The 16,888-nt window shown below is 43.1% G+C and overlaps 1 protein-coding gene across 1 annotated transcript in view; it reads right to left on the bottom strand.

The window, feature by feature from the left end:
• Positions 1 to 1,002: 1,002 nt before the first annotated feature.
• The window catches only part of szt2 (SZT2 subunit of KICSTOR complex), a 181,862-nt gene continuing 165,976 nt past the window's right edge, over positions 1,003 to 16,888 (bottom strand). Inside the window, 7 exon segments of the mRNA XM_080734234.1 lie at positions 1,003 to 6,656; positions 6,878 to 6,946; positions 8,464 to 8,574; positions 11,085 to 11,282; positions 12,730 to 13,099; positions 13,748 to 13,870; positions 16,523 to 16,709. Of these exon segments, the coding sequence (XP_080590360.1) occupies positions 6,513 to 6,656; positions 6,878 to 6,946; positions 8,464 to 8,574; positions 11,085 to 11,282; positions 12,730 to 13,099; positions 13,748 to 13,870; positions 16,523 to 16,709 (1,202 nt within the window). The 3' untranslated portion in view covers positions 1,003 to 6,512.

The raw sequence follows: 16,888 nt of genomic DNA, 5'->3' as shown, positions 1-16,888 counted from the left end.
ACGCCTTGCGGTGCGAGGCGTTGTGAGCTTGTAGATCGGCTATTTTTGGCTTAAGTTCTCAGAATATGGACGCTAGGGTTCAAGCGGTTCATAGAAATCAAAAATGAAATTTGGAGGACCCCCTGTAGTAACTCTGAGGACCCCCTAGGGGTCCCGGACCCCCTGTTGAAGACCCCTGATTTAGAGGGTATGTGCATGCAAGTGAATGGCCTTTTGCCTTCTAATGTGTTTTTAAGTGTTTTATTTTTAATGTTATATATATTTTTGGAAATAAATAACACACATGGGCACACAACACAAACTCACCTTTACTTTTCCATGTAATAAAAACGTGATTAACATCCATCTGTTTATTTAGCATAAAGCGTTTTGCATCAAACATACAAATCCGTCTGTATATACACAACACATGCGATAATTGCAGTGTAACTTTGATTACAGTTTAGTACAATCACTGTTGTTTCTTTTACAGAATATTATCCAGTGTCATCAACATTCAAACGACAGAAACCCAAATCATGGATTTCTCAAATACTTCATCAAAACATATGAACAAAGAATGGGAAATGTTGGTTTCCTTCGATCAAAATCAATAGTAACACCTGATCTAGACTTTACTGGGCTCTGGGTACAAGGATTCACTGTGGGGCCCCTGTGCGCGCTGCGAGCCTGTAGATCTGCTATTTTTGAAAAATAGTGAAAGTCTTTGAATATTTCAAATCCTTCTAAGATTTTTTGAAAAACCTTAGTTTCTATGTCAGTGGTGCTCAAACCTTTTTATGTGAAGGACCCCCAAAATGATATGTATTTGGCCACAGACCCCCATCTCAAAATATTTAGTTCCAGGGACCCCCCAGAACAAAATTTTAGTTTGAAATGTTCGCTTAAAAGATACATAATATATCCAAAGATTTGAACACATTTTCACAACTTCAAAAATAGCAGATCTACAAGCTCACAGCGCGGCACTCGGTGCTGCGCTGTGAGCTTGTATATCTGCTATTTTTCAATAGTTAATAGTTTCAAAAGCATAAAATAATTAAGGCCCCTCCACCTTGGGCCCTAGTAACTCAGTCTCACTTCCCCCCCTTGTGACGCCTCTAGCGGTGTCTCACACAGAAAACAGATCTGCCATTCTCAGTGAGAGACCATGCACGACCAATTACAAGGGAGACTTAATGCTTGTTTGTTTTATCTCTTCAGACTGATGTGAGTCCATTGTCTTTCCAAGTACAAACTCCTTATATAACTGTTTGAAAACGGACTGTTCAACTGAAAAAATAGTCTCATTCTCTATCAATTACACACCATCACTACAAGAAGCCATGAATTTCTAACGGTCATCACATTTTTGGCACAGGAATGCGGCAAAAACAAAAAAACATGAAATCTACACTTCATAGGGTGTGCAAACCTTTAATATCGATGTCAGGTGGAATGTCCAAAACAAGGTATTTTTAGGGGGAAAGAACCTGTGTGCCAATGGAATCCAATGTAGTTTGCATGCAGTCACAACTCTTGGGTTACTTTTAATTGGTTCAATATCCATGTATCCCACCTGACAGGCAATATATGTTATGGGGTTTGTTGCAGTGTCTTGCTGTGATATACAGTATATTAGAAAGCTAAAAAGGCACTTCCAGGTTAAGGGACATTTGACACTTTTAAAGAGTTCCGAAGCATAACCTTATTCTAAGGCAGTGGTTCTCAAACTTGGGGTCCCAAATTATTTTGTGGGGTCCCCAGATGATTAACTTAACATGCAACCTTGTTCTCTCTCTCAACTGTGTATAGAGGCCAGATATCTGCACATTTCCAACGTGACAATTTAATACCTTTAAAATGTCAAATTAAACTTTGGCCGAACTTGTGAAAATAGCCGATCTACATGCTCACAACGCCTCGCAACGCAATAGATAGAACCATGTTATACAAAATGTAATGCCTCAACTCTTAGTGCTCATCAGTTAAAATATGATTATTTGGGGGGTCGCGGCCTGAAAAGGTTGCGAACCACTGATCAAACTGATCAAAACGGATCAAACTGTATCTGTATGGTAGAAGTATGTCAACACAATATCACTATTACAGTGGTTCTCAGCGTTTTCGGCCGCAATCCCCTGAAATAATCATATTTAAACCTGGGCCCCACCCTGACAAGCACATGGAAGAGCTGAGGCATTACATTTAATTTGACAATTGATACGAATAAGTGAAAATATCATTTCTTACAAGCTCACAACGCCTCACGTTGCGAGGCGTTGTGAGCTTGCAGATCGGCTATTTTCACAACTGTTGCCTCTTTCTTATACAATTTGGCCACTGTTTCAACCGTTTTTATATTATAGTTTCTTAATTACTTGCTCTTCCATTCAGACATCGACACCTTGGTGTCAATGTCAATAAAGTTAATTAGTGTTAAATAACTCGACATCTTGGTAGTAGGGATGGGACGATACGCGATATTATCGTTTATCGCGATAAAAAAACAAACCAATCACATTGTGGAGATTTAATATATTGTGATATTGTCCTCCGTCATGCACTGGGTTCAATTCACCTTTTATTTGCTGAGCTGCATATCCAGTACCACTTAACCACTTAAACCCTCTATAAGTGGTAAAAGGTACTAATAATATACATACTTGATACAGTCTTTTTTTCTCTATCAAATAGCCAATCTACAAACTCATGTTGCGTTGCGACGCGTTGTGAGCTTGTAGATCTGCTATTTTTTGGCAAATGTTCCGCCCCAGGATAATGGATTTTGATTATCGCGATAATATCGTAAATCGCGATTTCTTTTGTAACAATAATCGTGATATGTTATTTACATATCGTCCCATTCCTACTTGGTATTAATTATTGCTATAGACAGTTGTCCCTAGATGTTTTTATATAGTTTACTAACTTGCTGGAGAGACGGGGACGCCTACTGAACAAACACTACAGCAATCTCCCTCTATATTCAATCAGGATATGGTCCTTGTCGGGTGGAAACCTTGTATGTCCAAAACCGATTGTTTTGTATTATCATTTGTAAAATGGTTTAAACTAGTGAAAACAGCCGATCTACAAGCACACGTAGATCTGCTGTTTTCACTACTTTTGTGCGATGGCCTTGTATGATGAAGCAGGGCTTTACTTTGCGAAAAAAATTAATTGAAACTTGGAGATATGAGGTTTCTGCCCGACAGTGACGATATAGAGCTTAAACCTTCTACCAAATCAATTTGCCTTGACCAAAATAAAAAATATCACATCCTTAATTGTACCTTTTTTTTGGAAACAACTTGAGGGCTTGTGCTAATAGTCAGGAGCTTGTAATGCTATGAGGACAATTGGATCACCAACCAAAACAACAGCAAAAGCATGGCAGTGGCTTCTCGACTGGCTTTACATCACAACTCAAAATGAACCTTGTTCTCGAGGTATTGACCACTGAAACCCCTGTTGTCTCAGAGAACTGGACATGAGTTACACACTGTACTTAGAACAAAAAAAGTGGATCTAGAGCTTGTAGATCTGCTATTTTTGGCAGAATATGGGTTCACAGTGGTTAAGCTAAATGCATGAGAAAACACAATACTCCTCATACTGTAGGTTATGTTCAATCCCATTTGTGTCCATCCAGACTTGACTGGCACAACATTTGTGGGTTGTTTTGTCACAAAAAAACACACAATTGAAACTGATTAATGTGAATCACAATTGAACCAACATTACTAGGTAGTTTTGAAAATGCAATTTGATTCAGATTTCTAAAGATGAGCCTAATATCTGGGAAACCCCCAGACACCGAAGGCCGATTTATACTTTGTTGCGTGAATGTGTTGCACCACAAAAAATGGCCGGTCCACGAGCTCAAAACAAATCGTTTTTGACCAGTGCCGTGCGGCCATCACCCACTCGCTTACTAAAACCCACAAAGTCTTCAAGGCTGCAGAAAGCTGGCTGATTGTCACCAGCTCTTCTCGCATGGCTCCACATTTTCCACAGCCCTTCCTTTACGGGTCAGTGTTAAGGCCAATTCGTTTTGCTTTGAGCGACAAGCGTCGACCGACGTGCGACGTCAAAGCGGCAAAGAAATGTGCAGTGGAGGACCTCTGGAAACATTTTATTTCGCAGACGTTTTCATAACACGTTTGCATATTGCTGTCTGGAAGATGACACCAGCTGTGGAAGTGCACAAGACCATATTCACTTCCTTGTTTAACATTAGTGACTTTAAGCTTTGGGACGGCTACGGCAGATGACAACGGTAACCAGACATGATCAGCGCTCGATAGATCAACCTGCCGCCGTCGCACCCGTCTCTACAACAGCAGAGGCTACCTTTCCACGTCGTGGCTACAACGTCTGCTGCATAGACGCATCGCCATGTGAACCAAAGAGTTCAGTAAAAGGGGTGGGACCCCGTCGCCAACGGCTGTTAGCTTAGCGATTTTGACCGCTGCGACGATTACTTCATATAGCAGCCGTAGTCCCGCCTCGCGTTGCGGTTGTAGAAACGGGCTGCTTAAACTGCCTATTTTGTGAAGGTGACGGGCGTCGGTAAATGGTAGACGGAACAAACTGATCCAAACCTGTGTTGTTTTTTACAGCAAATTTTGATTTAGTATTAGTCATAGTCTTTTGAATAAAATGTCATTTAGTTTTAGTCATAATTTAGTCACCTGAAAACGTTTGGTTTTAGTCTAATCTACAGTTGATTTAGTCAACTAAAATGTATTTTGGCAGGCCTTGATGGCATCGCAATGACTGATTTTACACTTGGTTGTGTGCTGAAAATAGCAGATCTACAAGCTCACAACGCGTCACAGCACGGCACGTTGTGAACTTGTAGATCTGCTATTTTCAACACGCAACACCTGAGAGCAACCAAACATAAAATGACTCTTCTCCACTAGTCCCTCCCCAACGTTTTAGTCTACCTTTTATTTTGTTGATGAAATTGTCAATATGTTTAGTCATCACATCTTAGTTTTTATTTTGTTTTTATTTAGTTTTCACCAGTGAAAAAAAATGCAGTCGACAAACATTTTTCGTCATAGTTTTAGTCGACGAAATCTCCAAACTCAGAACGTTCAACTTGTGAGACGCGTAGACACAGCCCATCGTCAAAGCATTAATTGACCTTTTTTTTCCATTTAGGCTCAGGAAACGCTGTACATTTTGTATAAATAAAACTGCTGCGGTGCTGTGTTCAGGGACAACCCTGCCCCCTTCACTGGGTACAGGTGAGGTAGAACCTTCAGTCGAGACTCGAGTACCCGGTGCAATGTCTAACCGACACCGCTTACTAGCAAACGAGACCTTCAACTCTTCAAGTCTGTGTTAAAAAATAAATAAAGAAATCCATTTCAGACATTTTGAGTTGTGTTTTTCTTCCATCCCCGATCCAAATTAGTCTCATTTCTAACGGAATTTACTGTTTTGCATGGGCTATATCTTTATAAAAAGGGAAAGGGAAACTAAATCGTTACCAAGAAATTTCTTCACCAATGTGTTTCTAAAGGTGTGTAATAATATGTACTAAAAGGTTGAAATTCAACTCCTGGGGGAAACTTCATAAAACACTGATGAAAGTTTGTGTCCCATTAACTTACTATACAGGAAGAAAATACAAAAAATAAATATGCTTCCAGTAGCATGTGAGGGGTCAAACTAGGGTTTTTTCATGATGTTGAAACCATTGCAAGCATTTGTTTTGCAAGAAAAACATTCTGTGGGCTACAAATGGCCCCCACAAAACGGTGAAAAGGGATGACTCATCACTAAACCATTTAGAAACACATTGGTGAAGAGATTTCTTGGTCTCGATTTACTTTGCAGATTGGTCAAATATCTTATAACTATACCTTACTATACCTTATTATTTAAATGTGGCCATTTTTATTCAGTAACTCTTAGATGAAGACCAAGGGATATAACAGAAACGGTATAACATGGGCGTCCGTGGCGCTAATACAGTGGTTCTCAAAGTGGACTCCAGAGCCTCTGTGGGTTCCTTTTGGGGCAGGTGCGGAGGCAGTCAGTCTTTATGAGCGAGCGACGCAACTGAGGGGAATGCGACTCGCGCGTCCTGGTGGGGGTGGTGGGGGCTCGCACGCAGCCCCCATAGATAGATGGCACTCAGAGTCAGACCCACTCAGAAAACCGGTTCTGTGAATTATAATGTACAATGGGGAGGCAGGCAGGGGTAGACTCATTTCACACTCTTAACAATGAAACCGCACTCAGACGATTTGAGCTTTGAGAAAATGTGTATTTTGCCGTCTGTCAGCCTCGCCGAGGAGAGGCAGTCGTTACGTGAGGGGATGCGAGTGCCTTTCCTCGCCTAGCACATCTCTGCGCCTGTTTTGGGGGGCGTCTACATTTACTCTGACAGTATACAAACCTAACGGGTCCATTTGGTTCCATTTGTATACTGTCAAGAGTTAAGGGGAGACCTTGACATTTAATAAGGTTGAGAACCATCTGAGACTGGGGTGGTGGGGGTGGCTGTAGCGCTACAGCAGGCCCGTCCAGAGGTTGTAGCAGGCCGTGTTGATGACAGACTCCAGGTGGTGGTACATGGACACCAGCTGGGGAGGGGGGCTGCTGCTGGGCTGGGCCTGCGACGGCAGTGGCTCGCGGAAGACCACTTTGAGGCTCTAAAAAAAGAAAGGCAAAGGCAAAATAGGGACATGTGATGATCGATTCCTAACTGGTGACATGAAAATAGGTCTGAATCCCAGCAGACCTATTTTCATGTCGCCAGTTAGGAATCGGGCCTGAATTCCATACATTTACTTGTAACAGAGTGTTTCTACATTGCAGTATTGATACTTTTTACTTGAGTAATCAATGCGAGACTGGACACAAGCATGCTCACCGTTTTTCCAGCTTGAGAGTCGAGAAAGACCAGGACAAAGCAGTCTGTGAACTTCTGGTTCAGGACCGCCTGAAAGAAGACACAACTTCAGTTCCACCTCTCTGTATAGCACAGAGCAGTGGCGGCCATTTGGTGGTGCCACATATAGAAAACCCATTTGTTTTTTTCCCCATAGATTTCCAAAAAAAGATACAAATCAGGGACAAAAAAGGGATAGTTGAAATCCCGTTTCGCAAGTCGAGCCAAAAATGCATAGGCAACCCATATGTGGGTGTCTCTGTGTGCATACGTTGCCAGATGAATAGTTTAACTCCTGCTTCTTAACTGTGCCGTATTAAGAAGCTCTGCTGTTTCAGTGTGACCTTGCGGGCGGGCGAGGCCGCTTCTAGCCCTTAGGAAGTTAGGGCGTCTTAATAGTATTGCATCTTTTGAAAAAACTAACACCTGGACCAACATTTGGGGGAGGTAATACATACTTTTAAAGGTAAGAAAGAGTTTCCGGACAAAACTCAGCTTTAAAATAATATATATATATATTATATATTCAAAGATTTGCATTTTCATAATTTTTGAATAGAGTAAGAAGTATAAAATGTTGCTTTTTCAGCTCAAATCTAAAATGGCACAAATGCTTTCCCGGTTTGGGTTTATGCACTCAACCTTTTCAGACCACAACCCCCAAAATAATCACATTTTAACTGGGGACCCCTCCCCCTTACGAGCACTACCAGTTGAGGCATTACATTTTGTATAACAAGGTTCTATTGTGAAAAGAGCATGTAGATAAGCCATTTTCACAATTTCTGCCATTTGACAATTTGGCCAATGTTTAATTTGTCATTTTAGAGGTATTAAAAAGTCCTTAAATTGACACTTCAGAAATGTGCCTATATACTCTATACACTTAAACTTTATGTTGGTTTGTTTACTGTTGAGTGAGAAAACAATGTTGCACATTAAGCTAATCATCTGGGGACCCCCCAAAATAATTCAGGGGGCCCCGTCCTGGGGTCCCAACCCACAGGTTGAGAACCACTGGGTTAATGCAATGCTATCAACTACTTGCAGTATTTATGAGTTCACAGCGCGGCACCGAGTGCCGCACTGCGAGCTTGTAGATCTGCTATTTTTGAAAAATCGTGAAAAATATAATTTTGACCCGAGTCTTTTGAATCCGTCCATTTTTTGAAAAACCTGTGTTTCTATGTCAGCAATCTGGCCAGCCATCGTCAAAGAAAAGGTCCTTTTCACTTAACTGGAGCTCAGTTAGTCTTCTTGAGAGACTACTATGTCAGTGGTTCTCAAACCTTTTCATGTGAAGGACCCCCAAAATGATATGTATTTGGCCACGGACCAGCATTTCAAAATATTTAGTTCCATGGACCCCCCAGAAGCAAAATTTGAGTTACAAATGTTTGCTTATAAAAAATACATACCGTATATTCAAAGATTTGCACACATTTTCACAACTTTTTTCAAAAATAGCAGATCTACAAGCTCGCTGTGAGCTTGTATATCTGCTACTTTTCACTGGTTAAAGCATTCTAGGCCTAAATGGGTTAAAAGGTGATGGTAATGTTTCTGACCAGATACTGGATGGAGTTCTCATCAAAGTGTCTGCAGCTCTGAGGGAAGCGCGTCAGGAGAACCTTGATCAGACTCTGATACCAGCTGGGACTCATGGTCAGGAAACAGTCCTGGGGACCAAAATGACAGCTTTATTAGTATTAGTACAGTGTTGGGGAAGTTAAAGTTACATTTTGATGTAACTTGCTGGTAACTGAGTTACATTCATATTTATGTAACTCGTCGAGTAACTGAGATACTTTTTGGTTCATTTTTGGCTCAAGTTACAAGTTACAAGAAGTTACAAGCAAAGTCATAACTTTACATTTAAAGGGCCAGTTCACCTCTGGGACAACCAGATCTTATTTTATTGTTGTTTGGGACACGATCAACACAAGTAATTTTTTGTGTTCAATCTGTGTTTTGAGTTATTTTAGTATTTCAGCATGAATGATGATGCATTTTGCATCATATGAGTCATCATGCTGCATCATATGATGCAAAATGCATCATCATCTGAGTTAACCCGACTGTGGTCGGGTTAGTTGGTTACCGTGTAACCAGGTGTTTACCTGCTCTCTTACCAGCCACTGCTCTGCTCTGCTCTCTTACCAGCCACTGGTGAGCTAAGAAACTCCATATCCCATGATGCAACGCGGCCGCCATGTCACCAAGTTTCACTTCCTCATTCAGAGGCATATTGTGTCCACGCTGGATAAACTGCCGTTTTCTCCCCTTTTTTGCTTTGGTTGTGTATTGTTGTTCTGTTATTATTACAACTCAAGATAACGTACAAACACAGTCAAACTTTATTTTTCACTCTAAACTCTGATTTGTCTTCTTCTGTGACATGACATTCTATAATCTCCCAAAGCCCCATAGTCAACAGCGCCTCCGGGAGGCACATGAATACCACTACAGTTCAATGAAGTGTAATCTAGGCCTGTCATCACCAATGTGCTTCCTTTCTCGGTCTGGTGGTCCTCCTTATGAGAACTTACGTTACGGGATCGATAGCGCCGCCCATGGCTGCTGTGGTGACTACGTGTTGCGTTCTGTCGGTGTTGTTTGGTGTTTGTCTGTTTTTTGTTTTTATGTTATATGTGAAAACTTTTGAATGCAAAAATGTAGTATGCCAAAGCAAATTCCTATGTGTTGTGTACGCCACAGTGTATTACACAATGGTTAATAAAGAAATCTGAATCTGAATCTGTTCTAATTTCCAATCAAATGGCTGCATTTGGAGCGACCCGCCTCACAGCGCTACTGATTGGTCGAGCGGATGCTACAGCTCTCGCATTTTGTAAACAAACATGGCGGACCCCATGTCCGACGCAAGTTCACAAATCGCAAAGCAAAAGTTGCATTAATAGTGCCAATCACGAGATATCTCGGGATATATCATCGCATCCCATAGTGCCAATCACGAGATATCTCGTGATTAAAAAAAAAAAAAAAAAATTAAAAACAATTTTTTTGAATTTTTTTTTTTGGACCCCATCAAATCTAGTGAACATGATTTCAATCGCGATTTTGCATGTTCCACCCCCATACAACCCCATCTAACATACAGGGCGGCCATGTTTGTTTACATAACATGTAAAACATAATGGCTATTATCTCAAGAATGCCTGAACGGATTTCCAATCGGATTTTTTTGTTTGAAAGCTGTGAACAAACTGCACAAATCCACTCCAATGCAATCCAGGATTGCATTGGATTTTTTAGAGCTCATTCTTCTCTGTTTTTTTCCCATGCATGAGGTGTGCAAGGTTTAATCATGGCTAAGTTGACGAAAATAAGGCTTTTAAAATGCTTGGTAGCCAATAGCTAACTTCAAGCTAACTTCATCCTCTTCCTGTACATGCACAAAGGAAAGTGTTCAGGCAAGTCATGGCTGCAGGGCTTCTGCATATACCAGCATATCTCTATGGGATTGTCTATGGCACTCTGGGCACCCTCTAGTGGTGAAAGGGTGGCATTAAATGAGTTAAGTGAAGTTTTATCTGAAATCAACGGCATCTCATAACTTAAAAACTAACAACAGTTTGCACCTTTGGAATTTCTGTCTGGAAAATACATATTTGCTGTTCTGCCGACGATATTTTGATGCGCTGATGACTACTGACTGGACCTGTCAAAGTGAGTAATTACGTCATTGCGTAATGCGTTGTCTATGGACAACTCCCAGACTCTCCCTGGGAGAGTCTGGGAGTTGTGAGGCTATGTATGACCTACCAGCTGGGGGTCAATCTCCCCATGTGGACCACCTACCAGCTGGGGGGTCTATCTCCCCATGTGGACCACCTACCAGCTGGGGGTCAATCTCCCCATGTGGACCACCTACCAGCTGGGGGTCTATCTCCCCATGTGGACCACCTACCAGCTGGGGGGTCTATCTCCCCATGTGGACCACCTACCAGCTGGGGGTCTATCTCCCCATGTGGACCACCTACCAGCTGGGGGGTCTATCTCCCCATGTGGACCACCTACCAGCTGGGGGGTCTATCTCCCCATGTGGACCACCTACCAGCTGGGGGGTCTATCTCCCCATGTGGACCACCTACCAGCTGGGGGGTCTATCTCCCCATGTGGACCACCTACCAGCTGGGGGGTCTATCTCCCCATGTGGACCACCTACCAGCTGGGGGTCTATCTCCCCGACGGAGCGGCTCTGTACAGCCTCCAGCAGCTCCTCCAGCTCCTGGAAGGTGAGCTTGCTGAGCTTCAGCTTGTCCAGGTGCTCCCCGTGGAACAGCCTCCTCCACAGGTTGTCCCTGCGGCAGTGACCCATGGCCTGCTCCACGCTGCTCTGGATCTGCCTCTGGGCCGACGCCACCTGGGAAAGACCCACACTGGGGTTAGTGGAATGCCCAGAGCCCCTTCCAAGCCCCCAGAACCACGGTAGAGCATTGAAGCAGCCCAGTGGCGGCAGTTCAGCAAAAGCTAGGGTATGGCAAAGATGGAAGTCCTCATGGAAAAGAGGCATTACATTTTGTATAACACGGTTCTATTGTGACGTTGTGAGCATGTAGATCAGCTATTTTCACAATGTCTGAAAAAGTTTTGTCAGTTTCTTTACACAAGTTTCTACGGTTTCTTGGGCTGGATATGGCAGCCTGGAACGGTTGTTCAAGTGCAGCTAAACTTGGCATGTTAGTAAACGTGCCACAATTAACAATAATGCATTGCACCTGTGCAGCTGACCTGCGGAACCTGGGAATATACCATTCTGTCAAGATGGGGAGATTATAATTATAATATCTTGTTAAAGTGACCATTTTGTTAAATTTTGCATTTTGTAGTTATTTTACTGTAATTTAACAACATAATAACCAGCGCAGCTAAGACAGATGGATTTATATTTAAAACTAACTTTTATTTGCAGCCTAGTGGTCAAACCGTCCAATTTCCATTTTGGCAAAACAATTGGTCGGCGCTACCCAAACGTTTGGCTGTGTAGCTCATGCCTCGAATGCCTGATGCTTACAATATAATGTTGGAAACGAAAATAGTTTTTTCACTCCAGTCGTGAGCCATAAACATCGGTCTGCGTACAAACAGATACACGACAGATACGTCGCCAAACGCGGTACTTGCGCACTCTGCTGGCACAAGCAACAATGGACGTCGATATGAAAAGGGTTGAAAACCACAGTGCCATGGCATTGGTCCGAAGGTTCATTAGTCTGAATTTGTTAAGAATACTATGCCTAACCCTAACCCTAACCTTAACCTCAGTAACCCTAACTAAATTCGGACTAATGAACCTTCAGACTAATGAACCTTCGGACCAATGGGCAGTAGGGATTGGTATCGCCTGCGATACTTTTAATGGTATCGATCGCATGACGTCGATACTATCGAGTATCGGTTCACGTAAAAACGAACGATACCTTGTTTCGATACTCTGGAACACACCCCTGGCCAGTCGCATCTGTAACAGTTGGGCTACTGAGAGTGTATTGACTGCTTTAGTAGGCTACACTCGTTACTGTGGAAAATAGCTGACAATAGCCTATAATGTTTATTATTATGATGATTATCCAACGTCTATACTCTCCGCTCCGCCACACTGTGTGATCATCATCACCTCTGCTCTACCGCAGCAGCGAGTCACCACTCTTTCCGTGTTGAAATTAAACTTAAATAAAAAGTATCGAAAAGGGTATCATATGGAATCCCAGGTATGGAAAAAGGTATCGTATCGATTCAAAGGTGAACGATACCATCCCTAATGGGTATCGCAGGGTCAACGCACTCTGCGGTGCTGGCAGAGGTTTTACCTCGTTGCTGAGCAGGGGGAACAGCGGGGAGGGGTACAGCAGCCCCCCCTGGGCCTCGGCGCCCCGGCCCATCACCAGCGGGTAGAACTCGTTGCCGTCGCTCGGCGCCGGCGAGGTGGCCACCGGCGACAGCGGCGGCTCCTCCCACAGGTCCTGCTCGGGGTCGTGGTGTTGGGGACCCCCGCCGCCGCCGCTCGGCTCCAGGGACCCCCCCCGCCCCTCCGGGGGGACCCTGCCCGCCTCGGCGCCTCCTCCTCCGGCGCCGCCGGGCTCGCGGTGGATCTGGGGGAGCTTCTTGAAGCGCCGCATGTCGGCCGTCAGCCGCGGGAACAGCTCCCTCTGACTGGTCATGATCACGTAGTAGCGGAGCCTGGACGCAGCGGAGGAAGGGAGTGTTATTGAATGCTCTAACTATTGAAAAATAGCAGATATACAAGCTCGCAATGTAGATCTGCTATTTTTTGAAAAATCCTGGGAAATTTGTGCAAATCAGCTTTGAATATCTCATTTTTGAAAGTGAACGTTTGTAAATCAAATATTTGCTTCCCATTCAGAACGGTTACACATTATTGCATTATTATATGCTTTAACTATTTAAAAAAAAATAGCAGATCTACAAGCTCACAGCGCAGCGCCGAGTGCCCCGCTGTGAGCTTGTAGATCTGCTATTTATGAAAAAAAGACTAGGACCTTGTCTTTTTTTCAGCTTTCTAATTAATTGTTGCATGCAAAAAAATTGTGTTTATTGTCATGATTCCTCACCAGCCGGGGTGGCTTTGTCAGAGGCTTAAAAGACGTTTAAATAAATACTTTATGAAATGTCTATGGATGAAATGGATGGGGAAAACGCTTCCGACACCCGAGTGAGGGCGTGTGGGGCTTAAACTGCGATGCTCTATTCGACAGTTTGGCCAGTCCTGTCGAATATTCGACTATTCGAATACTTTGATGTAGAATCATTTGAATACTAAAAATCACTATTCGTGAATGCCCTAGTATGTACAGTGCATGCAGTCACCTGAGCAGATGGCGTTCTCCTTCTGACTGCTCCTCAAACGGAGCGGCGTTGTGACAGACCAGCAGCGACACGTCAAAGTCGTCGTGGTGACGCAGTCCTTCCAGGTCCTTGTAGGAGCCAGAGCTGAGGAAGACCAGGCAACAACATTCACACACATGCAGAGGTGGAAAAAGTACTAACATGTAAAAGTCTGGAATTCAAAATGTACAAAAAAAAAAAGAAAAAAGAAAAGTACAAAAGTATCAGCACTTAACTGTTCTGCTGCCCTTGACGATCCTCACCGTCATTAAAACCGGTTACTACACGACGCCATTGACAGCGCTCACCGTCAATCTTACTGTATTTACAGTAAATGTATTAATACTTCCAGTATGTAGCTCCGGTCGTGGCCGCATCGGTAATGTCCGCGATTTGTTTAAAACGCACGTTGGGCGTGCACGCGAAGTGAAGCTCCTCCATGTTAAGTCAATGGAGAGGCCCATAAAGAGACTTCATTTACTCCAAATAAGACTTTTAAACCCAAAGCACAGCTCCAAACAACAATAGCAAGGCAAGCCTTGCGGCCGCCATGACACACTGTCACATGACACATGTCATGTGACTAGATGACGTAATCGTTGATGTCATTCAACAGTCCGTGTGTGTACACACATTCCAGGCAGGCCTTTCACAATAAGAGCGTGTGCTAATGGGCAGATCTGCGTGGCGTCAAAGAAAAGTTAACCCTTCATACCCTGCAGCACTAATTGTGTTAAAGTGCCAAAAGTACAAAATGTTTGAAAATAGCAGATCTACAAGCTCACAACGCATCGCATATCGCAACGCGTTGTGAGCTTGTAGATCGGCTATTTTCAAAAAAGCCTAGGTATAAAATAGGGTTAAAGAGTTTTATTTATGTTTTATAATATTATAATTTCTATGTGCAAAGTAACTAGTAACTAAAGTTTTCAAATACATGTAGTGGAGTAGAACAATATTTGCATCCGAGATGTAGTGGAGTGGAAGTAAAAGTATTGGAACTTAGAAGAACTCAAGTAAGTAGTACAAATACCTCAAAATTGTACTAAAGTACAGTACTTAAGTAACAGAGAAAACGTAGAACCGGATATGCCTTTTTTGGGAGCGGGACAACACATTTCTCTGTGGCCACTTTCTGCTGCTTACTTGTTAGGGTCGATTCAGACGCTAAATAAGTTGCCGAGTTTATTTCGGTTCGGGAGGGCTCCTCGACCAGAAATTATTTTGGTTTGGGAGGTCTCCTTCAGCTGCACGCTGAATGACTGGAGGTCCAGTGAGCAAGCAGCTCCAGCAGCACCAGATGGAGACGGGGTCTCCCGCTCTCTCACACACGCACAAGCTCTGTCAAAAGCATTTAATCTACAAGCTCAAATTATAGACGTGCCGCCTCTCTTTCTGCATGCCGACCCACAGAACAGTGTGTGTGTGTGTGTGTGTGTGTGTGTGTGTGTGTGTGTGTGTGTGTGTGTGTGTGTTAGGGCATTCACGAATAGTGATTTTTAGTATTCGAATTATTCAACCTCAAAGTATTCGAATTGTCGAATATTCGACAGGACTGGTCAAACTAGCAAATATTAAGTAAGCAAAAGTCTCTCTCGGTCGTCCTCAGACGAGCTTCCATCGGAGTCTCCAATCGTTCCGGTTCTCCATACACCCGGCCAGCTCCGATGAGCTTTCAGAGTGAAATTGTGAAAATAGCCGATCTACATGCTCACAACGCCTCGCGATCGGCTATTTTCACAATATTTATCTGTGTCACATTAAATGTAATACCTACAATTCCAAGTAGTCTAGTAAATCAAGGGAAAGAAATATACTCAGGTTGGACAAAATTGTATTATTTAGTTTTTCAACTGATTCTGACAGGACATTAGGTCTACTAGCCAGGATAAAAAAATGTAAAAAATCTACCCTGATCTGCTCACTGCAAAATACTCACAGTGGCCAAATCAAGTTGGGATCGACTTTCTATACAGGAGGAAAATACCCAGAAAAAAAAAATCTGCTTTAAGTAGGATGTGAGGGGTCTAACTAGGGGTTTGTCATGATGCTGAATCCATTGCAAGCATTTGTTTTGCACAAAAAAAAAAACATTCCTTGGGCTAAAAATGGCCCCAGAAAATAATGGTTTAGTGATGAAAAGTGATGAGTGATCACCTCTGGGGCCAATGAATGTTTTTTGTGCAAAACACTACTTAAAGCAGATTTTTTTCTGGGTATTTTCCTCCTGTATAGAAAGTCGATGGGAGCCCAACTTGATTTGGCCACTGTGGGTATTTGCAGTGAGCAGATCATGGTAGATTTTTATCCTGGCTAGTAGACCTAATTTCCTGACAGAATCAGTTGAAAAACTAAATAGGCCTAATACAATTTTGTCCAACCTCTGCCTTATATTTACTGGACTAAAGTGCTTGTCAGGGTGGGGGTCCCCAGTTCAAATATTTTTATTTTGGGGGTCACGGCCTAAAAAGGTTTGAGAACCCCTGGTATAGAGCATTAACAAATTCATCCACCAGGGGCATTGACGACTCATTCTTATGACTTCCTATCTAGCCAAGCTTTATAAACTACATATTTTTTAAAGAGACAACAATAAAAAAAGAAAAATAAGCGAATATTCGACTTCGGTGAACAACGTCGAATAGTGACTTTGATATTCGAATATTCGGTGAATGCCCTAGTGTGTGTGTGTGTGTGTGTGTGTGTGTGTGTGTGTGTGTGTGTGTGTGTGTGTGTGTGTGTGTGTGTGAACACTACCTGTTCCACAGGGCTACCAGGGCGTACTCGTGGAGGTCTGCGCTGCCCTGCGCTCCCTTCTTGGCGTCGGTGGAGGCGGCTGCCTTGGACATGCGGATGGGCTTCATGTTGTATGTGCCTGCGTGGTCCGTGATGTAGTTGTACAGCTGGTGGGCCGTGATCATCCCCGTGGACACCGAGAAGCTCCCTGCCAGCCAGGGACGTGCAGAGAATATTAGAGAGGCAGGGGCTGACATTTCTAAAAGGGCCTTTTTGGTGAAAATATCGGAAAATATCAGACCTCCAAGCTCACAACGCGTTGCGGCATACCCTTTTATGCCCATACATGGAGATCCCTGTCTGTAGAACCACCCACACAGATATGGG

This window comes from Nannobrachium achirus (genome assembly GCF_963921795.1).
Source record: "Nannobrachium achirus genome assembly, chromosome: 1".
Classification (NCBI taxonomy): Eukaryota; Metazoa; Chordata; class Actinopteri; order Myctophiformes; family Myctophidae; genus Nannobrachium; species Nannobrachium achirus.
Note: the sequence above shows the minus strand (reverse complement) of the source record. Positions and strands in the feature narration are given on the sequence as shown.